This window comes from Rattus norvegicus, chromosome 5 (genome assembly GCF_036323735.1).
Source record: "Rattus norvegicus strain BN/NHsdMcwi chromosome 5, GRCr8, whole genome shotgun sequence".
Classification (NCBI taxonomy): Eukaryota; Metazoa; Chordata; class Mammalia; order Rodentia; family Muridae; genus Rattus; species Rattus norvegicus.
The window spans coordinates 12,896,578-12,924,121 of NC_086023.1; the positions used below are offsets into that span (position 1 = coordinate 12,896,578).

Here is a 27,544-nt window from a genome sequence, read left to right on the forward strand (position 1 = left end):
ATTCAGCCTTATTAGGCAGGGAGATGTCAGTAGACACATAGGAAATGAATCATTATAACTGGAGTGTTTCAAAGTCTTGAAAAAACTGCCAACTCTTTAATAATCAGCAACTTAGACCAAAGGAAAACTAGTAATCTATGCAGCTTAGAAAGTCACTTTCAAATGGAAATGTTAGGAATGTGAGTATTCTTGTGGCCTCAACTATTATAAGTGACCATACCTATTTATTGCTAAGGCACACTGCCGTGTCTGAGAACATGTCTGCTGCTCACAGTAGGATGTTGAAAGTTTCTACCAGCAATTAGTGGGTAGACTAGCTTGGGATGCCAGGACACAGCCCACAGCATGCAAAGTGCCTACTAGAGTTTGGAGTTATGAGACTTATTTTACACTTTCCTTAATGGAAACCAGCATAACTGTCTAAAGACAATATACCACCAATTAATAAATGTTGTAACTTACAGGAGGATTTCCCATAATACCACTCTAGCTTATTTATATTGTCTCTTTAAAAGAGAACATAACTTTTTCTTTAATACATGTGAATGGTTTAAGGATTCAATATAAAGAGAATATTAGGGGAAGTCATATATTTCAAGTATATTAAAAGAAAACGTGAGTATGTAATCTTTTAAATATTTGTTCATTTATTTATTCTGTGTGTGTGTGTGTGTGTGTGTGTGTGCACTCACGTGTGTAGTCAAAGGACAATTTTCAGGAGTCTACATTGCACAACAACACTTAGGGAATGACGGGAAAACATGGCCGGGACTCGGACAGCTCAGGACTTGTTTCCATCTATTTAGTCTTTAAGTCATTGGCTATATGTTCTATCAATTATTGAAATGTCCATGTAAGCAGATCAGTTACTGTAAGGGTAAATCCAGTGGCCACGGGGCATATACTTATATTCACTAATAATTGTTTCAAATACCTCTCTACTCCTTCCTAAGATATTTTATAGCTTTTAAATGCCTTAAATGTGTGAGGACACAGGCAACTAAGATAACCTTCCCTAAACAGGGCTAGATAAACAAGGAAAAATAAGCTATAATTGTACATAGAGAGAAGACACTGAAGTGATTCTTTGCTGCCCTCTCGCCTAGTGCTTCCTGTGAGAAACTATATTAACAAGCCACACTTATGCTTTCGGGCCACTTAGTGTATTACGTTATGAGCTAAAGCACCCGTGACCATTAATGACTTAGCATTGTCAGACAGGGATGTTCTAGGGAGAATCCAGCCCATTAAAATGCACTCATACTCAAGAACAATGTAAGTATGATACATCTACCTAGCCCTGAGTGTGTGTGCTATAAAATACTCTACATATAAAAGTATTTTAAAGTCAACAAGGATACCAGCTATGGTCATAACAGTTTCCTAAATTATTAAAATAAAAGTCATTTTAAGTGACATCCTTCATATTCATCTTAAAATTAATAATGTTGCTTGTTCTAACTGAAAGAAACTTTAAATAGGAATTGAGGCGTAGCTCATTCACATGTTCTGTTAAATACTTTGCATATATGTCATCTCAACCAGCTGATGACTAATCTGAGAAAGAAATACCAGGTCACTAATAGAAACAAATTAGAGAATAAAAGCCAATGAACTGTATGGACATCAATTGTTTTAGCTAAAGACACTGCCGTAGAGCATGGCCCTAGTCCATATGTGCATGATTATATCATATATCAATACTCTGATAAACAGCAATTGGTTTCTAAACAGTAGTAGCTGTTTAAATGTGGTAAAATTTGAAGAAAAATTAGTTCCTCTAAAGAAATGTGTACTTTGAATTTTTCATAATGAATATTGTTACATTTCATATGTTGAACCCAAAAGGCCCATGTGTTGAACAGTCTCATGATGGTAGCATTATCTAAAGATGACCGAATCATGATTTCCTCCCTTGGCTGACCCATGAATTGAGTTCATAGATGTTGGGCTAATAGTAACTGTGCCAAGTTTGAGAAGTTCGATACTGGGCGCATGCCCTTGAGAGGTAGGTCTTGTCTAGGAGCACAATTTTTGACTCCCTCTCTCTGCTTTCTGAACAACATTGAGTGAACAGTTTTACAACACCATTCTTTCCTCTCATTATGGACTAAAACTTCTGAAATTACGAGTTAAAGTAATCCTCTACTATGTTTTTTTGTTATCTCAGCTACTGTGTCATAACAATTAAAGACAAGCACAAACATTGTTTCCTTATGTAAACAGAAGCAGGGAGAGCCACAGAGTTTTGGGTTAGTTTGTTTTAAAGGGAAGAGCAACTTACTAAGAATGTGCATGCATCATGTACCTTCTGAGTTTGATTCCATGCATATGAGCAGTACATTATAGACTGAATAATCAACAACACTTCCTATAGCCAAGCATACAGTTCTTTATTCTCAACTTTCAGGTGCTCTAATAAATTAGTTTTCACTCAGTCAAACTCACCGTAACCCAAAATAGCAAAGTTTGGACAGTAAAAGAAAAATGTCATTGCTACCAACACCATTTAATTCAGGAGTGAGCACATTTTTCGATAAGCAATGCAGTTTCCTCTCTCATCTAGAGCCTGTTCCCACCATATTGGGGAGGCATACATGTTGTAAACCAGGGGAATAATGACCTGAAGTTAGCATCACTACTCTACTCATCCCTGTTCTGCTGTGTCACTTACTCCCTTGGCTTTGTGCTCACAAGGACTCTCAGTGGCTTTCTGCTGTTCAAGCACGATTTCAGGAAGCAATCAACTTCAGGAAAAGGTCTCAGAAAAACCAGGTCACCATTAATAGCAAATATCTTCTTCCCAACTTCCATGCCAGCCATCTAAGGGGGAAATACCAAGAATAATTGGAATGATAATTTAATGAATAGTTTTTCACAAAACTGAATCAGAGAAGGCTCAGCATGTACACATTTGTACATGAAAACACATATTCTATACTGTTATACAAATTTATGCAACAGAACCATGAATGCAATAATAGTTATAATAATACAGAGAATTATTGTAAATGAGATTGCAGAGTCTTATTGAAATCAACCCTCCCCGTAACCCCATGCATGCTATTCCTTAATACTGTATGCATCTTTGGCTCTCTCTAGTTGTTATAACAACAGTGTCTTTAATTTAAAAAAATAAATAAACTTGACTTTTAATTTACAAACAAGATAGATAGATAGATAGATAGATAGATAGATAGATAGATAGATAGATGGATAGATGTGTATCTCCAGATGTATGTTTTATATATTATACAAATATATTATATATTATATATAAATTTATTTATTTATTTAGCTTAGAAATTTTTATCCCATGAATATATAAACATATTGACTACAACCAATTTGTATCTCCAGCCTCAATCAGCATGAGTGTGCCCAGTATAAAGGAATGGAAAGAGAAGCCAGGAATCCAAGCAAGTACAGTCCAACAAGTGCAGGTTATACCTAATGCAACCCACTGAAAGAGGATAAGGAAGACCTTACCCCTACAGTCAGCCCAGATGTCCTAACCAGCAAGACTATCCTCTATATTGAACTGCAGTTACTTAATGAGATGGGCTTTTTTTTCTTTTCTATTGCAGAGTAAAATAATGCTCTGCTCTAAGTCCAGTCTTTAAAAGCACCTGGGAGAAGCATCTTCTCCCATAGAATTATTTCATGGTCGCTGGATGGTCAAATACATGAACAGACCACAAATGGACCACAGGTCCTGTATTTGCACTTGGAGTGATGGATAGAAAACTTTATCTTGCACACTTTTGTTTTAGGGTGAAATAAAAGACCTTTACGACTAGTTTACACAGACTTTACTACACAGATTTAAAATTATATATGTTCTACTATTCCAGTTCTTATATTTTTATGAAAGACATGAATACTGAAGTGTTTGCTTAAGGTTATGTGCCTTGCAAATTAGGTAGCAGGATAGTCTTTAAATCCGGTATTACCCTGGTATAGCATTGTTAAACTCAATAAGAAAAGAGAAGAAAGGAGGGAGAGAAGCAGGGGGCAGGAAAACAGGGAGGAAGATGAAGGGAAGGAGAGGCAGAGAGAGATAAAGACAGATACAGAAAGACAAAGAAACAGAACAGAATTCGTGTATGTGTGTGTGTGTGTGTGTGTGTGTGTGTGTGTGTGTGTGTGTGTGTGTGTGTGGTGTATGTACATGTATATGCATCCATCTGGCAGCCAGAGGGCAACTCTGGTTGTTGTTCAGGTGATGCCCACCTTGTCACCTTATTTCTTGAGATAGGTCTTTTATTGGCTTGGTAATCACCAAGCAGCCTAGGATTGCTGGCCTATGAGTGCAGGATTTCACCTGCTTCCACCTCCTAAGCATAGGATTACAAGCCTGCACATACCACATTTAAAACAAAACAAAACAAAACAAAACAAAACAAAACAAAACAAAACAAAATGTGGGTTTTGTTTATCAAACTCAGTCCCTCATGTATATACAGGAAAACCACCAAAGTTTCCAGCTCAGAACAGGGAATGTCATCTGCTTTCTACATGTCTATAATCCTAGAGTCTAGAATACTAACTGCTATCAAATGAATATTTCTCAGTGAAGGAGTCAATGATCAGAAGAGTTCACTGTTTAATAACTTAGTGATGCGAAAAGATGACAATTAGAATTAATTTAATGAAAAAGTCAAAATGTTTGCTTTAATGATGGAAATTACATTCATAGAAAAGACAACCAAAGCAGAAGACAGAAGATACTGCCTTCACTTGAACAGAAGAGCCATCTGGTAGACCTAGAACAACTGTCACACCCTACACAGCTTCCAAAAACTTCTAGAATGGATTGCATGATTGGAACAATCCTGGAAACACATCACTGGGGAACTCTTCAACTCAGAGCTGAAGATCTCTGGAATATCAGCACCTCTCATCTCCAGTTATCACTGAAACACAGTCCCAGCTGATACAAACTCAACAGTATGTGTCAGAACCTCAGTGCATGATTGTTCAGAGACACCATCTTCAATAAACACATAATGTTTGATTTCAGTTTGGCACTACATTGCATGATGACAAACCTTAACAACAATACTAATTTATATTACCTCAGCATTCGACCCTTTTTCCACTAACTTTATTATTGGAACTTTATTTTTGTCTTCCAGCCCAAATCCATAGCTGCCTTCATTGGATTTAATCTGAAACGTAAAATACTAACATTACTGATAAAGAATGAGGAGGTCTTTACAATGAACTACATCGAAAGCATCAACATGTTATTGTGTCCTCGTGCTAATCACTACCCCAGAAAGAAACCTAAGGTGGCAGCGGCTTACCAACAGTGACTTAGCTATGACATTCTCCACCACCTTCAAGTCATGTTTCATCAGCCTGTGTTTCATATTTGATCCTTCCATTTCCTCATCGGCAAAAAAGCGGAAAAGTAGAGGCTCGTCTTTGAATTCACTTTTTTCTAGGACTAGAAAAATGGAGAGATTCAATAATTTCAGTAAGCTTGAATCTCAAGCTCGTTTTCCACACCAGTACACACTTAGGGACATCTCGTCAACCATGAGCTCAGCTTTGGATTCCTAGAACAAGTTCTCCTCTCATATACTTCTCAGATTCCTTCAATGACCTATGCCTACGTTTCCTGTAAATTACTGTTATCTGCAGGATTTTCCATTTTAAAATAAGTAGCATCTTCTCAATGTTGAAACTCTTAATCTTCCATTGTCCAAATGAAAATAAAAATTTAAAGAAGAAAATATAATTCCTAAATCTCACATATTCTAAATGTAAAACTCATTTTCCACTTTCGGAAAATAAGCCTGCTTTTAATGTTCTGCATCTTTATGGAAAAGGTCAACTGGGTTGCATAGTGTGATAGTGATTCCCTATGTCAACTTGATTATATCTGGAATGAACTACAATCAAAAATGGAGGGTACACCTCTGATCTAGATTTTGATGCTGGAACACACAGGCTTTTGATCCCAATCTTGAAGCATAGTGGCCATGAAAAACTTTGGCACAGGCAAAATGATGCATGCCTTTAATCCCATGAGACAGAAGCAAGCAGATCTCCGAGTTCAAGGCAAGCCTAAGGCAGAGCAAGTTCCAAGTAAAGACCAGTTTAGGTCCAGGCATGATGGTACATACCTTTAATCTGGACCACACCTTCTGCTGGAGGCCTATATAAGGACAATGGAAGAAGGATTTCTTCTTCCTCGCCTGCTTGCACTTATTTGCCAGCAGTGTGTTGGAACCTGTTTCTTCAGGATTCTAGGTTATATGGAGGACCAGCTGAAACCACTAGCATTTTGGGGCTGACCAACTCCTAGATTCTTGGACTTCCCATTCATACCTGCCCATTGTTGGACTGTAGACTATAAGTTATTCCAGGAATTTCCCTTAATATATAGAGACATCCCATAGGTTCTATGACTCCAGAGAACCCTGACTAATACACATAGTAGTTTTCTATGTGAGAGCAACTCTGATGGGGGGGGTCATAGTTAGCCCAACACTTCAAACTAGAAATACATCATCTGGACAAAATGTGATTTTAGTTTCCATGAGTTGTTAGTTCTTCTGTGTTTCACAGCAACCTTCCCAAATAATCTTATTTCTGCAAAGGTCAACTTTATCTCTTTTATCCAAATGTTAACATTTTTACATATCCCCATAAGATCTCCAGTATCAACTGGTAGCATGTGCTGTTTGTTGGTGTATGTTTTGTTAGTTTTGTTTAAACTACAGGTAGATACAAATAAATAAGAATATATGTTGAGGGGCTGGAGAGATGGCTTAATGACTAAGAACACTGACTGCTCTTCCAATGGGTCCTGAGTTCAATTCCCAGCAACCACATGGTGGCTCACAACCATCTGTAATGGGATCTGATGCCATCTTCTGGTGTGTCTGAAGACAGCTACAGTTTACTTATATATAATAAATAAATAAATCTTTTAAAAAATTATGTTGAATACGATCTTGACAGCTACTGAAATACTTGAGAAGAGAAATCTGTGTTTCTCATTCTTTGACATTAGTACCTTGTAGTGTCTTGTGGGGACAAGGTGACCCACTGTAATGGGAAGGCTGTAGTCCCAGGGCACTTAACTTTGCAATGAATCAGTCTAGTTCTGGGGTCAATTCTCAGTGTGGTAATTTGAAAGTTACCCAAACTCTCTGCATATTAATTTTCTCGTCTGCAAAATGAAAATCAAAGAACTCTTCATCTTGCCTTCCCTACAATGAATTGTTGCATGTAAGCAGCTTGGCATATGTCAAACAACCCAAAGGAGCATTTGATTTCATTGTTTTGACAGAGTTCCAGCAAATAATGTGGAGCAGATGGTGCATGGGTGATCTTTGGGCAGAAGAGCATCTGGTAACATGGTGACAAATGAAGCTACCCCCACACAGTAAACAGTAACATGAGCCACAGTGAACAACAGAAAGGAAAAACACTTTGGGCTAAGTTTTGCCTCCATGATCTAATTGTTTTCCGGAATATCACATGATACTTCCTCCAAGCAACTGGCCCATAGCAGGCAAGAGAAGCACCAAGAAATCCAGGCTTGGGGCTGTTCTCAGCTGAACTTTTACTGTCACAGAGTATTTTGCAATAAATGCTTATGTCAAATTACTGCCTGTTGTTGTTTTGGGTTAAAGAGAAAAATAATTGAGGGGTGTCCAATGGATTATATAATTCTAATTTCTTAAAATATTATAATTTCTATCATCAGTAGTTTGTACTCCAGGGATCCATATTTCTCTATCTTAATATTCCTAGTGATCCACACATAAGAACACAGTTCAGAATTCTCCAATGAGCATGGGACGAGAAAGGATACCCCCCACACACAAAGGACTGTAACTGGTGCTAGTTTTTCATACAGGTGTTGATAACCTTCTGAAAGTAGTTGAGGGATGGATGTAAGTGCCATATCAGCCAGATGTTGAGAAGTACATCGCATTAGTAATGAAAAGAGACGTCTGTTTGCATGCCCTATGTAAGATGGCCTAGACAGAGGGAACTCTCATTACTTTGATAGATGGAGAATTATAACACTAATGTTCAATGATTTTTGAAGATATCAAGCAAGAGAAAATCCAATAGACTAAAAGATATTTATTTCCAAAGACTTAGTTCCATAGGATGATTCTGAGTATGATTTCTTAAAATGAACAATAAACATTAACTATGTATGCTCTTATCTATGCATTCCACTACACACAACAGTCAGGGGAGATCATGAGTGCTCATATAAAATGAATTCAAAGAGATATATGAAATTTAAAAAAAAAAAATAAAACTTCTAAGTCATTCCATGACTCTTCTGGGGTCAACACAATCTAGAAAAACAAAAAAAGGCCTAGAAAAACTGGTAGATAACAGGAACGTGCCACAGAAATGGCACTAATAGTGAAATCGGTAGCAGATGTTGTGACTCATCTGGGACCCATGGCTAGACCCAGACAGGTTGTCTTGGCCTTACTGGACCACTGGACAATGTCCCAAGAGGAACCAAAGCAATGAAATCTGTTTGTGAGGTTTGAGGGTAAGGGTTCCTACCGTGATGCATGAATCCATTGTCACAAAGCCCAACAGCAAATATCATTGCCTCTTCCCTGGTACGGCAATCACCCTGTTAACCAAAAAATAAATCACTGTGCATGGTGACAGGCAACTAGAGGCCTTATAGAGCCTGAATTATAGTTCAAGGAACATCTCCCACAGATAATGTCACTTTGCCCTAGTCCTTTTCTTAGCATGTAAGTACTCTGCCAAACTCTCATTTCTATTTCATTTCTACCATCGATATTCTCATTTTGTGTTTCCTTTTCCATTATCTAAATTAAGATTCTTTTTCTGGAGTCATTCCAACATTAGTTACTGCAGAAATCAGCTCTACTGCACAGGAATATGATGCTCTAAAGTTGGAGAAAGTTCTTAATAATCAAGACAAAACTATCCTGTTGGCTTTCAAGATTGTCCAGTCTTGGTTTACTCATCTCCAGCTTTTACTTTCCCAAATTTCAAACTTATCCCTTTTCTTTGGTCGGTCCAGTTTCCTACAATGGCCTGAATTCAATCAGTGTCACGCTCACCTTCAGTAATGTAATGCCAGCACATACGATGTTTTTTCCCTGTCTATAAAACACCAAGATGATATAACCCTGTTATCCACCAAAGCAAACTGACTATGTACCTGCAGATATGTATCATATCTTCCCCAAATCCAGATATTTGATAAGTTTTATGAAGTCAGTTGAAAATATACATTTATACATTTCTAAATATCACACTGAGTTCAAGATACAACACATTAAAACAAAACAAAACAAAACAAACAAAAAATCCAAAAAAAGGCCATTTTCTTTCTGTCCAGTAATTTGGATCTTGTGAAGGATTTGATTACTAGGTACCTAGTTAAGTACCATTATCCATTAGTTAGAATTCGTAATCAGCCTGATTTTCCAGCGTGCAGAAAGACCCTGAGCCTAGCTGGAGAATCCATAAGGACTTCTGTAGAAGATGATGCTGAAGAAGAATTTTACAGAAGATTAAAAATGAGCCCAAATGAGTACCAACTTCTCCAAGGTAAGAACTCACCTGCATGTTTCCTGATCTTTTATTTCAGTAGCTATTTAAAGGGTTAAGCTGAAAGCTTTGGCTGTTTTAATTATTAAAATGTTATATTTACCAGACTAATATTTCAGTAAAAGAAGAGGTATAAATTTAATCTGAAATACTGTAGTGAGAGGGAAGGGGGAGGAATACCGTAGTGACCCTATATTTTTTAAAAATCCATTTGGGTCTACTTAGATCTGGGAAGCACTGGAGAAAGGTGTGAAAACATTGCTTAGAGGAGACGAAACAAGAACTTGTCTAATTAAAAAATACAAATGTTTCCTGCACATTGCACAAATATAAATCACATGTTTTAGTAATACATTGACATACGTATCCAGTGAGGAGTTACCTCTGTGGAATAAGGTAGTCGGTTGTAAATTATTATAATAAAAGCATCAATCTAGCAAGTGAGAATGTATCCAGAACAGAACAAAGCCATTGCATTGTCCAGGATGATTTGACTCACATATTGCAGACATCTGCAGCATCCAGAGATACCCTGCAACAGACTAAGGCCTGCTGCACTGCTAACTGTTCAATCGTGCTGTCCAAATCCATTCAGTACTGATTAGTGTGCAGATTAAGTCGTACTCAAGTCTGGGCATAGAGGGAGCCTTACATTGTCTCTTGCACTTTAGCTTGCTCCCTTATCATCCCATTACTATGTCTATCTCTCCCATGATGCTCTATCTTGAAGTTCAGCATTAAGAGCTAGAAAGTCTGCCTTAAACGTACATGTTTACCAATATGAGAATTATGAAGCTGCAGGGACCGCTGTAGGAAGCCAGGAATGGCTATTCTAGGACGAGGTAATCAGCTGAAAACACTACACTCTAGAATGAGAGCTACATGTCCAAGTTTGTCTCAGGTTTAGCAGAGCTGGTATCAAATACTACTTGCCTGAGATAACTATTGTTATCCCATTTTACCTAAATGTTTAAAAACACAAGTACTGTCTCCCCTAAAGTTAGTAACTGACTTTTTGCTTTAGAATTTAAAGGCTGATTTGGCATCAGGTTTTGCTTCAAACCCATTTCCTCAGTCTTCCCCCAATGACCACGTATCATATGAGCTCATGTAAACTATAGAGCAACATGAATTCTGTGTAAAAGTCTCTTACTGAGCAAAGAACTAACCCAGCTGCACATATGACCAACAGTATAGAAGTGTTAGAGGCTATCATACTGGGGAGCTTCTAGACATGTGATTCATGGTCCTTTCAAAGACACGTTGATTCCCCTAAGACAGTAACTTCTCAATGTAAAAGTTTACATTCAATGAAATACAGAAACAGATGACACTGAAGAGTTTAGAAATCAACACTAAACAATGAAATCTCAAATGTATATATGTATACATATATATACCCTCTTTATAATTATTATACATATTAAATTAGATATTGAACTTAAAAGGTTGACTCATTTCATTTTTAATATTTAAACCCCATATATTTAATATTTAATATATATTTATATATGTCATTTCAATATTTAATATTTTGTTACTATTTCTAAAAGGAAAAGAAGTATATTTTAATACAAACAAAAGAGTGAGGTTGCTTATTAAGTTGACTCAAACATTTATGTATAACAATTGTGTTTTAACCAAGCAAACCACCTGCCCCAGGCAGCAAGTTCAATTCAAGTGTATATCACCTTTTCGAAATAGTGTCAGCAGAATATATCCAAGCACTTTTTAGTTGACCTATTGTGAAAATAACTGTGTAAATTTGTATTTGAAAAGCTATTGTGACATGTTGTATGTATGAATTTGTTTTACTTATAAGCAAATATAAGTTTTTATTTATAATCATAAACTTTCTCAACACCACTGTCAGCACTAAGAGCCAATGACTCTGTGCAACAGTGAGTGTGCCCTCTGCACTTCATAGACATGTCATATGCACATACATAGCTCATGCTATACATGTCCACTGTGTCAGAGAAACTGACATGGGGCAGTGGAATTACTTTTGAGGACTAATGAACAGATACTTTAAAAGAAATTAATAGAAAAAGCAATGCAAGACATCTCAGTGACTGAACACAGTTCCTCTTCACTCATAATCAAATTGTGCTTGGTGGCAGACCTCATTTGTTTTTGTTTATTTGATTGTTGAATGAAACTCAGCTCATGTTTTAAAAGCAGGAACATCTTATTTTTGAAAATGAAAATAGCATAAAGGCTATGCAAGATCCCAGCAATCAGATCCAAATCCTAACTCCGCTTCATATTCTTTATGATTACAAACAATGGCAAGTTCCCACCTCACACTAAAACGACAGAGAAGGAAGCTGAGCGACATCTATCTGCCTCCTTACCTGTGCAATTAACCAGTCTATCAATTTGTTGGCCATGACGACAGATTTGTAAGTTCTTAAATGATAATCTTTATCTCTATAAGAAAAAGAAGGCACAAGTGTTAAACCAGTGTAATCACAGGCAAGTCCTTCCGTTCAGTATCAGTGTACCGGGGAACATCTACCAGTGAGCCTTCGGCCAGCCAGTGTATGTATACGTAAGAAGTAACAAGGTATGTAAGCTACAAAGATCTATCATAGAAGAAAGGTTGACCCATCAAAATACCACAATAAGTCATTTCTTCTCTCACAGGTTTTCACGCACAAGATTATTAATTCTATTAAACCTGGTGGTGCTCTAGCTGGAAAATGGCATGACATCTCATTAGTGGATAAATAATAAATAGAATTTCTACCCCTAAGTCATGGTTACTAAAACTATTCTCAAAGTGTGGAGAATAGAGCAAGAAAATTCTGGTCTCTATATTGTCCGCGAAGAGAGGGGATGCACATTGTACTTATTCCCAGGATCTATGTAAAGCCTGCAGGCCTATAGAAGATACAGTAAAACTGTACTGCATAATCTGTCTAAGAAAAGCATGGAATAGTGAAGCTACACACACACACACACACACACACACACACACACACAACCATACATATGCACATGCATACCACACACTGACATACACATGCACACCATAAGCACACACACATGCATACACAAACATGCACACACACATCACAAGCACACACACACACCCATGCACACACATACCACACATTCACATACACACACCCCCAACATGCACACACATATCACACATACACAAGCACGCATACATGCACAAACATATCACACATACACAAGCACACACACCCCCAACATGCACACACATATCACACATACACAAGCACGCATACATGCACAAACATATCACACATACACAAGCACACACATGCACATACATGCACACACAATCACTCATTCAACAGGTTCGCATCCTGTGGCCTGAGAAATCATTCAAAGTTCAATGAAAAACTGAAGAAGTCTCATGACCAGTCCTATGCACAAAGACAGAATCTACAATTGATTTTATTTTGTAGGCCCAGATAAGAGAGAAAGAGAAAAAAATGACAATCCTTGCAAAATGTCAAAAAAAAAAAAGTGCAAGCTGCTAATAGCTTGAGGTGGCTACCAAGTCCTGCCTATATGTCCTGTCCTTTAGCCTGTCAGTAACTTCCAGTTGAGATCCATATCCTCCATCCACATGCATATAAAGCTCTCTGAAGTGTGACTGAAACTTCTGGCCTTCAGTCTATCCGCTGGGTTCCTCAGGAATCCAATTCATTTCCTTTGAGTCCACTGCCATCTTTCTAAAAGCTGTCACCTTTCACCTTGATTTCCATAAGCATCAGCAGGAAAGAAAGGACTAGTCATGGACCAGATGTGGATATCTGGTTCCTATCAGCAAGAAATTTTTCTCTATAAATCAAACTCATATATATTAATGAGAAACTATCATACAGTGCATCTGTTTTATGTTTTAATTCCATACATTTTCTTATACAGCACGTAAATAATGGCTATTTCTTGCCAAAGAATAATTACTTCCTATTGGTTCCTAAGGACTGTAACTTTCTTGATGTAAACTCTCATACAGCAATAATAATAATAATAATAATAATAATAATAATAATAATAAAGATAATTTAAAAGATAATAACTTTTAAATGTATTTTTCTAAACATATTTTCATACATATAATATTTATATACATTCAGATGACATTTAGTAATTATTCTTTTCTATTTGATTAGCAGAAAAGAAGATACATTATTGCTAAGTATTTAATATTAATTTACTCAAAGCATATGAAAGGGATCTATAGCAGCAGCGGATTATAAAGTCTACCCGCATTCTTTCCCAACTTTCCACTCTGAAGCCTACTGCTAAAGTTCAGGACAAAAAGATGAGAAGACACACGGTTCTAAAGAACCTACTCACAATCGTTATGTGGTATAAAAGGGATTCCAATATGCAGACACAGCAACTCCTGAAAAAAGTATCTATCTATCTATCTATCTATCTATCTATCTATCTATCTATCATCTATTTATCTTATCTATGTATCCATCCATCTACCCAGTCATCCTCTATCAATCATGTATTTTTCTATCATTTATCCATCATTAATCAATCTTCCTCCTACTTATCTATGCATCACCTTAGAATTTATATTACACATGTAAAATAAATGTATGCATACAAAAAATTTGGGTTTTTATAGCCATTACTGAAAAATATATTTATTCACTTCAAAAAATGGACTGTGTACTTGTTTTGAAAATGATTTAGTTAATAAGCTCCAAAATTATGTGTATTGAGTCTAAAATAATTCTTAATTTTCTAATACAAAATATTGCCTTTTGAGAGGAAAAGCTATCAAAAGGAAATATAAAATATACATCTAATGTTCAATTTATACTCTACATATATATAAATGTATACAAAGTCCAAAATATATATCAAAAATATTCCTAGTTATGAAGAATTAGAATTAACAGTATTTCTGAATCATTTCCAGATCGTTCAAGTACCATTTATTAAATACTAAAGGAATATGGATTATTTCATTTACAGCTGAAGGTATGAGATAATAATAAAAGAACTTTTGAAAGCATAACAAAGGCAAAAGACACTGAAAATACAGTGCCACAAAATTATAGGATGATTTGACATAAATAATTACTTAAAATGTAATGATTCAAGTTCTAACATGAAACATAAGCATGAAGCAGGTCTCACCTGACCACCGGAGTAAACAGACTATGGAGACGACAGTAGAGTCTTACACCCTGTGTGGAAAAAAAGCAGCTCAGAAATGGATAGGATCACTCAAGAGCCACGCGACTGAGCATTCAGAATAAATCAACTCTTTCTCAGTCTCCTTCGGTCATTATGCAATCTCAGCAAGATTAAAAATCTGTCCAAATGTTGAAATACAGGGTAAATATAGGAGTTAAATCACTGAAGAACAGGATGGGCTTGAACTGTGAATCTGCCATATGTGTATGACAGATACGAAAGATCACCTGAAGTATTTCTTGATATAAATTATAAGATATACTGCAAACAAAGTTCATCCAGCAATAAATCTAGGATGTGGTTAGTTACGTCTCAGAATTTTCAAGGTTGCAATAAAAAGGGGTATTATATTGTCCTTATGTTTCTGTTTTTAAATTTTATTCAAATGTTTTGGCCAGAGTTTATTCCACATGAAAGAATTAAAATGATCTAACACTGGAATTTCATCTTAATAAGATGAAGACTGCTTATAAGATATTTTAAGAGTTTCCTATATTAGAAGACTTTTTCAAATCTCTCAGTAGCATTTCATCTACCCAAGTACGGCAAAAGGAATCCTGCTTTAGAAGTGGCTGATGATGTCATTACCTTAGAAATCACATCCTGCATCTCACTCCTGGGGTAAAAGGTACCATCATCATATCGGAATCGGTATAGCATTTGCTCTGGCTTGAACTGGTGCTTATCGGTAACTAAGAACATAAAAATGTTACAGTAAAATACTGGCAATTTGATTAGGTTTATTGAATATACATTCACAATTTATGAAAAGGTTCTGATTTTCCAACAAAGTAATGTCAACACAGTATTTTCAACAGTAAAATTTGTAAGGTTTTGCTCTCTACTACAAGGCAACTTCCCAAATGATCTGAAGACTTGAATGAGGTTAGTAATACTCAGCTAGCATAATATATACACGTATGTAACTAGACATAGACTGTGTGCTTACACTTAGGAAATGCCGAGGCATGCTTCCTCTTCCTTGACAGTTCCCCAAGGCTGAACTAAACATCAAAGAGCAAACACCTAGCCTGGTGTGGTAGTGCATGCCTATGATCCTAGAACTAGGGAGGCTGAGGCAGGAGAGTAGCTGAGTCCAAGGCCAGCCTAACCTACCTAGTGAGTTTGAGGCCAGTCTTGGTTACAAAGTAAGTCCCACACCAACATGGGCTATAAAGCAAAACCTTGCCTCACAAAATAGAATACATTTTAATTTAAAAATCGTAGAGTACATACTTAGTGAGCATTATATCTGTGAGTTTTCATTTTGTGTTTTATTTTATGTGTTTTTATCTTCAGCCCTAGAAGTGCATATTTGCTTGTAACTGTTTATTCATACAGTGATTGGGCCAAGACCACACACACACACACACACACACACACACACACACACACACACACACCAATCCATGTATCCTGTATTCAGACCTCCAGACATACTGAATACTTTCAGTATGTAACAGATTCCAAAATTTTAAGAGTTCTTATGTTGATTAGCACTTTTTAAAAACATGATACTTGTTTCTTTTCTTCTTCCTCTTCTCCTTCTCCTCCTCCTCATCCTTCTCCTCTTCCTCCTCTTTTTCCTCCTCCTCCTCCTCCTCCTTCTTCTTCATCTTCTTCTTAAGAATGGCTAGTCTTCAGTGTCATCCACAGGATAACATTTCATTTCTCAAAACTCTTACCATTAGGAATTATTGTTTCTGTGTTGAACAATGTCTAACAAATGTCTAAAGAATTAATGCAAACTTTCTCAAACTCTTCCAAAAAAAATTAAGCTGAAGAGAAAGAATAGTTCCAAATTCAGTCTATGAAGCCAGAAAAGGGTATTCTAATGAAATAAAATCACAGTCGAATGTCACTAATGGACAGAGATGCAAAAATCCTCAACAAAATTCCATAAAACTGTGGCCAAGGGTTCCAGGAAAGAACTGCTTGCAAAGGCAGACTGAGTCGGTGACCTGGGGAGCATGGAGTATTGCAAACCCAGAACCTAATTAAAGTTACCTTGAGCTACTTCAGCTAAGTAGCACTTGCTTGCATCCCTCTGCATGGGACCAAGCACCGTTTGACAAACTGATAAAATCCTCTTGGATTGTATAAACTGACTTACTCCTAGGCTCGCCAATCAGTAAGATCACCTAGCATTGGTCTAATGCTTTGCCATAACCTACCTACCCAATGTCACCACCAATGTTATTGAAAGTGTGTTATTTTATGACTTTCTTCTATATCACTATAAACATTTCATTACATTGATACCTCGTCAGAACATGGTACTTGGGGAGACCACTCCAGGCTGTGCTTACTCATATTTAGCTCCAGAATAAACTCTTCTCTCCTTTGAGATAACAGTTGTAAGACTTTTTTTCCCATTTGTACTGACAGAAACAAATTCAACAGGACACAAGAGAAACATGAGTGATAAGCATGTAAGACCCATCCCTGGGTACTGACCAATCAGTAAATATAACTACAAACCTACCAAGACTGAACCCCCAGTGAACATGATTGTTGGGGGGAGGGTGGTAATGGGAGGAGGATGGGGAGGGGAACACCCATATAGAAAGGGAGGGGGAGGGGTTAGGGGGATGTTGGCCCGGAAAATGGGAAGGGGAATAACAATCGAAATGTAAATAAGAAATACTCAAGTTAATAAAGATGGAAAAAAAAAAACAACTACAAACAATATGAGCAAGAGATAAAACATTTAACAGAACACTGTACTGTTTCATGGGAAACTCTCTGAGTAGAAGGGATAGTATAGTAGGGACAGACCTCAACAGAGAAAGGATTACATATGAGACAAGAACTCACATTACACTCAAAAGGTAACATCTAAAAGCTTTGTCCATGAGGCCAAAATGAAATGAAGAAACTCACGCTCACCACTTCATTCCAAAATTTTTAAATTAGTTTTCACAGTTACAGGTTTCCTTCTGGGGACTTCCATATATTCTAGAACTTTTTGGTTTACTTCTCCACCTCCCTCCTCAGCTCCCTGTTGTTCTACCAACTTGTTCCTTGTTCCCCTTGAACTATGTTGTCTTATCTTCACTATGGCCCTCCTTTAAAACTTCCCTTTTAGCTTCCTATGACTTTCTACATGGACATGCACATTTGACAGAGACGAAAATGGACACATGACAGACAATGCATGGTATTTTCTTCCTGAGCCTGGGTTACCTCACTTAATAAACTGTCATCTAGGCCCATTCATTTCCTTGAAATTTTTTTGTAATCTTTCTTTACAGTACTCCTGTCAGCTGCTTGGCAGGAAGAGGGGAAACTACTGCCCCTTGAGATAACCTTAGTCCTCTGTTAAAGCTCCTGAGGGAGAAAAAGATGACCTTTCCTAGGAGACATATCTACTCACAATCTTATTACGGTGCTAAATTCTTTACTGTGGCCTATTCCCATTGGCCATTTAAAAGCCATATGATGTATAAGGAAGGATGACTTTGATTACATGACCATGTTTAGAAATGCAACAGCCTCAGCATGTAATGAGGATACTTCCTTATATGAGAATGTATCAGGTTCCTCAGTAACAACATTTTTTTCAGAGAGAGACCTTGGGTGGCAATCACCTCCCACTACTCTCTTTGTCATAAGAAATACTATTTTTATCACAGCTCCTGATCCTACGTCTTGGCTTTCAACTGCCCAAGGAGCAAACACATTGCATTTAGTTTTACTTGTATTCCTCATGAGACTGCAACAGGAAAAGAAATAAAGGCATCCAATTTGGAAAGAAAAAATCATCTCTATGTTTTCTATGCACAAAATCCCTTTTTAAAAAAATGGATGACTGTTTAGTAAAAATTGATCTGATACAAATCAGCATCCAAGAACAAAATCAACACCCCAAATCAGTAGCATTTCTAAATGCTGAAAATGAACTATCCAAAAAGTCCTTAGGAAAATTGCATTCATAATCACACTAAGACATATGACTTGGGAATGAATTTGAACAAGACAAATGTCCTGTGTACTAAAGTCTAAAACATTAGAGAAATTTCCTTAGGAAGATATTAATAAGGAAAAATATATTCTGTGTTCATTAATTGAAAGGATTATTATTATTTAAAGGTCCAATATACCCAAAGTGATATAAAGATCAAATACAATCCCTATCAAAATCTACTGTCATGTTTCATAGAAATAAGAAAAAAACAGTAAAACAAAACATTAGGATCTCTTTGGAACAAAAAAAAGACCCCAAATAGTCAAGATGATTTTATACAAAGCTCAAGGCTGGAAGCATGCACTATATGACTTCAAAGCAAACTCCAAGGACAGTAGTAATCAAAGCCTTGCGGTACTAACACAAAAACAGACATAGAAAACTACTGGAATATGCTGGAGAATTCCAAAAAACTCCATGTATTTGTAGTCGACTGACCTTGGCCAAGATTCCTGGAAATGGTTATAGGAAAATTGTCTCTTCAATAAATGGTTCTAGGGAAAGCTCACGTACACAGGCTTACAAATGAAAATGGAGCCACATCTGATACCACAAACAATAAACCAACTCAAAATGAATTAAAATCTTAAAACTAAAACCACTAGAAGGAAGAAATGGAGAAAACCTTCTTGACACTGTCATGGCAACAAAGCTTTTGTCCCCAAAAGTGACAATAAGAAAAGCAAAACCAGGCCAATGGGAATGTCTTAAAGGAAAAAGCTTTTCTTACAACAAAATAATCCACCAAATAAAAGGACAAAATGTGCATCAGGGAAAACATCCGCACACCATATAAGCCATAGGGTCAATATCCGAAATATAGAAGGAATGCAATCAAGTCACTATAAATGACTCGACTGAAAGTGGACAAAACACCTAGGTGGGAACTTCCGAAAGCAGGTGCTGAGGCAGCTAAGGAGCTCTGGGGAGGGTGCTTATGTCTCTCCAGAAAAGTTCCTGGGAAGAGAAACACTTTAAAATAAAGATCAAGCCGTTTATATTTAAATACTTTCTATATGAAGAATGCAGCAAACTCAGGATAGACAATGTGCTACAAAGAGCTATAATTTCATGATTAGACAGAAAACTGTAATCTTTATACTGGGAATATTAAAATCAGAATATATTCTGTCAAAAGTAACAACATTTGTTGAACCTAGAAGTATACCAAAAGATTGATTAATAAGCACAAACTCATGAATGCATGTGTGCACACACACACAAGAGTGTAAATCTTTAACCCAGCCCATATAAACCTTGTACATGGTTTAAGTCTGTGAAATTGAGCCAAGACTGTTGTTATTGGGGGAAGAAGTAAACAACACAGCCTTTTGGCATCTGATTTTCCCCTGAAGCTAACCCATTATCTTAATTAGGGTTTCTATTTCTGAAACACAACGCCAAGAACAAAAGCCAGTTGGGAGGAGAGGGTTTATTTGACTTGCACTTCCACATTGCTGTTCATCATCAAAGGAAGTCAGGACAGGAACTCACACAGGGCAGAAACCTGGAGACAAGGAGCTGATCCAGAGGCCATGGAGGGGTGCGCTTATTGGATTGCTCTTCGTGGCTTGCTCAAGCCTGTTTTCTTATAAAACCCAGGACCACCAGCCCAGGGATGGGATCACCCACAATGGACGAGGTTCTCCCCCCATTAATCACAAATTGAGAAGTTTGAGAGCTGGATCTTATGGAGGCATTTCCTCAACTGAGGATCCTTCCTGTGTGATGACTCTAACTTGGGTTAAGGTGACACAAAAACACCCATTTTAAGAAGAAGCATGAGTGAAAATATTAAATTAAATTAAAAGAAAATTTTTGAAATTCTGTTTTGTTTTTAAAATCAGTAATTTTTTATCTAATCTGCCTATATCCTATAGCAATAAATTCTCTTGATTTTCAAGAAAATTGAAGACAGGTATGTCTCTTGTGACACCAAAACAAATGGGAGCTTAAAGTATTCAAGAGGCTCTGCTAAGCAGGAAGGGACTTTGAGGTTAAATCTTTATAACCTTGTGCCAATCTGAGGCACTTAAATGTTGTCTTGAATAAGAAGGAACAACTGGGGTTTGCACTCAGTCTACAGCAGGAAAGTAGATTCAGCCACCACTTATGAGAAAGGATGCTCACTGCAATCTTTCAGACAATTATGACAGAAGAATGCATGCACAGTTATCATTACTTCTAGAGAGTTGGGGCAAGTGGGGAAGAAGGCCAACTAATACACAGTTTGCTAACATCTGTGCTATGAAGTCTCCTACATGGGCTAACTTCAAACCGTCCACTAAAACTTAGTGACCTGAGCTGGCACAGTGGACAGAGTGGTTCCACTGCACATAACCCCTTAGCAGAGGTAAGGGAAAATGCAAAATAACTGGGAAATGCCCGGTTTCATGAACCCATCACCCTGTGCATTACATGCCTAGTTATGTATCCTCAACATTAATAACAGTTGTATTTAACAACCAGTTTCAGAGCCTTAGTAATTTTATTAACAGCTTTCAGAAGCTTATACAATGGATTTTTACACACTGCAGGATGTACCAGATGAGAGTTCTGAAATCTCACATGAGCATTTTGACTGTGACTACTGGTTAGAGAAGAACAATATTAACATTGTGTCATAAAGAAAATATATGTTACCCCAACCTATGAGTCCACAGTAAAGTGAGATATTATCTCAGACTAGGCCAATAATATATTCAATGTGAATAATAGCAAGAACAATCTCTCTCTCTCTCTCTCTCTCTCTCTCTCTCTCTCTCTCTCTCTCTCTGTCTTTCTCTTTCTCCCTCTGTCTGTCTGTCTCTTTCTCTCTCTCTCTGTCACTCACTCTCTCTGTCTCTCTCCCCCCTCTGTCTCTGTCTCTGTCTCTCTCTGTTTCTTTCTCCCCCCATCTCTGACTCTGTCTCTGCCCCCCACCCCAACCCGTCTCTCTGTTGCTCCCTAGCTGTTTTAAACAGATGGCTCATTCAACTTTATTTAGAAACTCTGTTTTACAAAAGTGCAGCTGGAAGCATGGACTCAATATCTCTTCATTGAAATAGAACCACTCTCTTAATATGAAATTGCATAATAAGATTTCTCACACCCAGTTTCTGAGAATTATAGGCATTTAAAAAACTGGTTTCTTTTTATAAAAATTCTAGATTCAAAATATAACTGTATAGTTAATCAAATCCTGACTGCACTATAACAAGCCCAGGCCCCTGAATTGAAATAGTAAAAAAAGAAGAATTCTGGCAGCTCTCTGGGCTGTATTTCTCAGTAAGACCTAACCGAGCTATAAATATTCAAAACAGTTTTTAATTCTCCTAATTTAAATATCTGATGAATTCATGCATTTCAGGTTTGAAACTAATTTTTAATAAAAATGCATTGAATATTTTATTTCAAGACTTCATTACTGGGCCAAGAAGATGACCCCATGGATAAAGGAACCTGGCAAGGCCAAAAACCTGAGTTCAATCCCTGGAACTCAAAGGGTAGGAGAGAACTGACTCCCAACAGATGACATCTACCCACCAAATGCACGCCAAGGCATGCAGATACACAAAAGGAATTAGTATAAAAATGCTTTGACTCTGCTATTGACCCAGGTGCTGCCTACAGACAGGGACAAACTGACCAGGACTGAAGAGCTCCCATTCTTTGTGTTCATTTTATTCTACTTCTTCATCTTTTTAAATTTTGTATTTTTGATAGTTTCAAATATGCATATATTTAGATCAAATCAACCCTATTTCCCCATCTTGTTCTCTTCATTTTCCTGCTGAACGTCAGGCACTACCTTTGTTGTTGCTGTGGTTTATTTATTCCTACGTAATGCTGCCTGTGTGTTCACAGGTACAGGGCCATCTCCTGGAGCATGAGTAAGCCTTTCAGTGGTCAAGTCAGGTAGCCAGTGATTGTCAATGGCATCTGAACAAGTGGTGGAACTTCAGGAGCCACTCTCCCATCCATTCTGGGCTTTGACCTAATGGAGGATAAAAGTATTCCACAATATCACCCTGCTATGAGTTTCAAGAATGACAGGCCTGGGAAGATATGGCCATTAGTACAATAGCGGCCTGACAGCCACAGAAGAAACCTCTTTTGATTTAGTACGTAATTGTCTTAATTAGGGTTTCATTGCTGTGAAGAGACAACATGGCCAAGGCAACTCTTAGAAAGGCAACATTTAACTGGGGCTGGCTTACAGGCTCAAAGGTTTAGTCCATTATCATCATGGTGGGAACCTGGCAGCAGGCAAGCAGACTACATCTTGATCTAAATGCAGCCAGGAGACTGCCTGGGTGGAGCCCAAGCGTAGGAAACCACAAAGCCCATCTACACAGTGATACACTTCCTCTAACAAGGCCACTCCTCCTCCAATAAGGCCACACCTTTTAATAGTGCCACTCCTTACAGCCAAGTATTTAAACACATGAATTTATAGGGCCAATTGTACTTAAAACACCACAATAATTCAGTGTCTCTGGATGTATAAGTCTAAGTGAGAAAGGAAGGTTAACTGGTTGACCACAATTTTATGCCACCTACTTGAGTTCAAGATAAAACAAAGAAATGATAAATGTTTTAGGAGATTGACTTGATCGTTACATATTAAAACATGACTCAAATTATTACCCTATACCCTATAAATACATATAATTACTGTGTGTTGGTTAAAATGCTTTATAAGTTAAAGATAACAGTATAATACATAGTCTTATCCCTAAATGTATACATGAGTTAAGGAATATGAAAGACTAAAACCATCAACATCTTATTTCTATTTAAGTTTGTTGTGTGTTTTAAATCAGATCGTTCCTCACAGACTCATTTTAATTTTTGGTCCCCAGATTGTGGTACTAGTTTTGAAGGTTCTAAAAACTTGGAGGATAGGGTACATCTGGTGACTGGAGGTGGGTTCTTGAGAGTTTATAAGCATTGACTATTTCCTGCCTTGACCCTTGCTTCCTGATTGGCCATGAGGTGAACAGCCATCCTCTGCTTCATGTTCCCAACACCATAACATTCTCTTCAAATGCATGTGGTCAAATGATGCAGACATCTGATCCAATGAACCAAAGTAGATTCTTGCTTTACATTGCTTATGTTGTGTGTTTTGGTCACAGCAAAGAATAACTATTATGGCTGTTACCTGGCGGTAAATATATTTATATGATGCCTTAGATGGTTTGCTATTAATGAATAAAGAGTAAAACATGATAAAATATAATAATTCTTTTATTCACTTGCCATGTATTATTAGATATGTTTAAAATATGCTAATTCTTTCACTCAGTTAGCATGTGTTTACAGAGTACCTGAACATGCTAGGCATGAAAAGCACATACTATGGTATATAACAAAGGCTCATGTGCTAATGTTGCATGTATTTTCAGTAGAGTCCAGGACAGGGTAAGAAAGACAATGAGATAATATATAACCAAAAACAACAACATAAAACAACATAATTTTAGACAATGATAAGCACATGAAGAATTTTAGGGCCAATTTAATTAAATGGCTCAGTTTGTAAAAATATCTTTTGCACAGCATGATGGTCTGAGTTCAGTCCCCAAACCGATAGTGGACAGAAGGAATCCATTCCAGAAACATATCCTCTGGCCAGCACAAAGACCGCATGTGCATGTACACACACACTAATTATAAATTCAAAACTCCAGAAGAATTTAAATTCCAAAAGATCAAATATATTAAAATGGCAAACCAGATGGGCTTCTAAAATTCAGAGGCCACAGAGAGCATGAGCATTGAGTGCATACAATGTTGTTACTTCATTTAATATAGTACTAAATTTTAACACTGGAAATGTCCCGTGTTTAATGAGAAACTTGTAAACTGTTAAAGAGAGAAGCAAGAGTAAACATCTTAAATAAGGGTTAGCTTTGAGTATAGGAATGCAGAAGGGTAAAGTGGGCACAGAGTAGCAAGTCAAATTCGATAGCTGCCCAACTTAAGCAGATACCAAGGGCCCCACTGTACAGAGAGCTGCAGGCCTTTGGTGAAGAGTTAAACCACAAAGAAATCTGGACATGAACTGATAAGAAACCAGGAATAGCAATGAAACCATCAGCTTCTATCTTTTTTCACAGGAGTCCTTAGGCAAAGGGGGAAACAAAGGGAAAATGGCAGAGATTAAGAAGCGTCAATCCTGGGAGGGAGAGAAACTGTCTACTAAGAGTGGGAATGCCCAAATGGTTAGTGGGCCACAGCAGACATGGAGGTAACACCCAGAGTGATGAAGAAAACGCATCAGGATTGCTTTCTTCATGCAACACTGCCTATTAGGAAGGACATGATTGTAAAAGTGCCACTGTTTCTAATGGCTCCTTGTCTCTTTCTCCTCCCTGCCTTTTCACTTGGTGATCTTCTAGCTTCATCCTCGGTCTCAGCACCACTTTCTCCTTATCTTTGGTCCTTTTCCCACATGCACTGTTCCATGCCTATGCTTCAACTCTCAAGCCTCTTCTGAATTAACTCTCCTGGTCATGCAGAGCAGAAAGCTCAGCAGCGCCCAATCTCTTCCTCCACCACATCCAACCACTTATCATACAAGAGCTCCCAGCTTCACCAGAATCTCAGATGGCCACCTCTCTTCATATCGATGGATGCAGCTCCAAAGGCTCCCTCTTCTGTTACTCCTAGTTCAAGCTCAGTCCTTCTTCTGTTACTCCTAGGTCAAGCTCAGTCCTTCTTCTGTTACTCCTAGGTCAAGCTCAGTCCTTCTTCTGTTACTCCTAGGTCAAGCTCAGTCCTTCTTCTGTTACTCCTAGGTCAAGCTCAGTCCTTCTTCTGTTACTCCTAGGTCAAGCTCAGTCCTTCTTCTGTTACTCCTAGGTCAAGCTCAGTCCTTCTTCTGTTACTCCTAGGTCAAGCTCAGTCCTTCTTCTGTTACTCCTAGGTCAAGCTCAGTCCTTCTTCTGTTACTCCTAGGTCAAGCTCAGTCCTTCTTCTGTTACTCCTAGGTCAACCTCAGTCCTTCTTCTGTTACTCCTAGGTCAAGCTCAGTCCTTCTTCTGTTACTCCTAGGTCAAGCTCAGTCCTTCTTCTGTTACTCCTAGGTCAAGCTCAGTCCTTCTTCTGTTACTCCTAGGTCAAGCTCAGTCCTTCTTCTGTTACTCCTAGGTCAAGCTCAGTCCTTCTTCTGTTACTCCTAGGTCAAGCTCAGTCCTTCTTCTGTTACTCCTAGGTCAAGCTCAGTCCTTCTTCTGTTACTCCTAGGTCAAGCTCAGTCCTTCTTCTGTTACTCCTAGGTCAAGCTCAGTCCTTCTTCTGTTACTCCTAGGTCAAGCTCAGTCCTTCTTCTGTTACTCCTAGGTCAAGCTCAGTCCTTCTTCTGTTACTCCTAGGTCAAGCTCAGTCCTTCTTCTGTTACTCCTAGGTCAAGCTCAGTCCTTCTTCTGTTACTCCTAGGTCAAGCTCAGTCCTTCTTCTGTTACTCCTAGGTCAAGCTCAGTCCTTCTTCTGTTACTCCTAGGTCAAGCTCAGTCCTTCTTCTGTTACTCCTAGGTCAAGCTCAGTCCTTCTTCTGTTACTCCTAGGTCAAGCTCAGTCCTTCTTCTGTTACTCCTAGGTCAAGCTCAGTCCTTCTTCTGTTACTCCTAGGTCAAGCTCAGTCCTTCTTCTGTTACTCCTAGGTCAAGCTCAGTCCTTCTTCTGTTACTCCTAGGTCAAGCTCAGTCCTTCTTCTGTTACTCCTAGGTCAAGCTCAGTCCTTCTTCTGTTACTCCTAGGTCAAGCTCAGTCCTTCTTCTGTTACTCCTAGGTCAAGCTCAGTCCTTCTTCTGTTACTCCTAGGTCAAGCTCAGTCCTTCTTCTGTTACTCCTAGGTCAAGCTCAGTCCTTCTTCTGTTACTCCTAGGTCAAGCTCAGTCCTTCTTCTGTTACTCCTAGGTCAAGCTCAGTCCTTCTTCTGTTACTCCTAGGTCAAGCTCAGTCCTTCTTCTGTTACTCCTAGGTCAAGCTCAGTCCTTCTTCTGTTACTCCTAGGTCAAGCTCAGTCCTTCTTCTGTTACTCCTAGGTCAAGCTCAGTCCTTCTTCTGTTACTCCTAGGTCAAGCTCAGTCCTTCTTCTGTTACTCCTAGGTCAAGCTCAGTCCTTCTTCTGTTACTCCTAGGTCAAGCTCAGTCCTTCTTCTGTTACTCCTAGGTCAAGCTCAGTCCTTCTTCTGTTACTCCTAGGTCAAGCTCAGTCCTTCTTCTGTTACTCCTAGGTCAAGCTCAGTCCTTCTTCTGTTACTCCTAGGTCAAGCTCAGTCCTTCTTCTGTTACTCCTAGGTCAAGCTCAGTCCTTCTTCTGTTACTCCTAGGTCAAGCTCAGTCCTTCTTCTGTTACTCCTAGGTCAAGCTCAGTCCTTCTTCTGTTACTCCTAGGTCAAGCTCAGTCCTTCTTCTGTTACTCCTAGGTCAAGCTCAGTCCTTCTTCTGTTACTCCTAGGTCAAGCTCAGTCCTTCTTCTGTTACTCCTAGGTCAAGCTCAGTCCTTCTTCTGTTACTCCTAGGTCAAGCTCAGTCCTTCTTCTGTTACTCCTAGGTCAAGCTCAGTCCTTCTTCTGTTACTCCTAGGTCAAGCTCAGTCCTTCTTCTGTTACTCCTAGGTCAAGCTCAGTCCTTCTTCTGTTACTCCTAGGTCAAGCTCAGTCCTTCTTCTGTTACTCCTAGGTCAAGCTCAGTCCTTCTTCTGTTACTCCTAGGTCAAGCTCAGTCCTTCTTCTGTTACTCCTAGGTCAAGCTCAGTCCTTCTTCTGTTACTCCTAGGTCAAGCTCAGTCCTTCT

At 38.1% G+C, this 27,544-nt stretch overlaps 1 protein-coding gene across 1 annotated transcript in view; it reads right to left on the minus strand.

The window, feature by feature from the left end:
- Positions 1 to 27,544, minus strand: part of Prex2 (phosphatidylinositol-3,4,5-trisphosphate-dependent Rac exchange factor 2) — a 315,395-nt gene that overhangs the window by 175,895 nt on the left and 111,956 nt on the right. Inside the window, exons 12-18 of the mRNA NM_001393795.1 lie at positions 15,379 to 15,482; positions 14,731 to 14,780; positions 11,943 to 12,018; positions 8,557 to 8,629; positions 5,310 to 5,452; positions 5,079 to 5,171; positions 2,675 to 2,823 (exon numbers count right to left, since the gene is read on the minus strand). Coding sequence (NP_001380724.1) covers positions 2,675 to 2,823; positions 5,079 to 5,171; positions 5,310 to 5,452; positions 8,557 to 8,629; positions 11,943 to 12,018; positions 14,731 to 14,780; positions 15,379 to 15,482 — 688 coding nt within the window. The remainder of the gene's footprint in view (positions 1 to 2,674; positions 2,824 to 5,078; positions 5,172 to 5,309; positions 5,453 to 8,556; positions 8,630 to 11,942; positions 12,019 to 14,730; positions 14,781 to 15,378; positions 15,483 to 27,544) is intronic.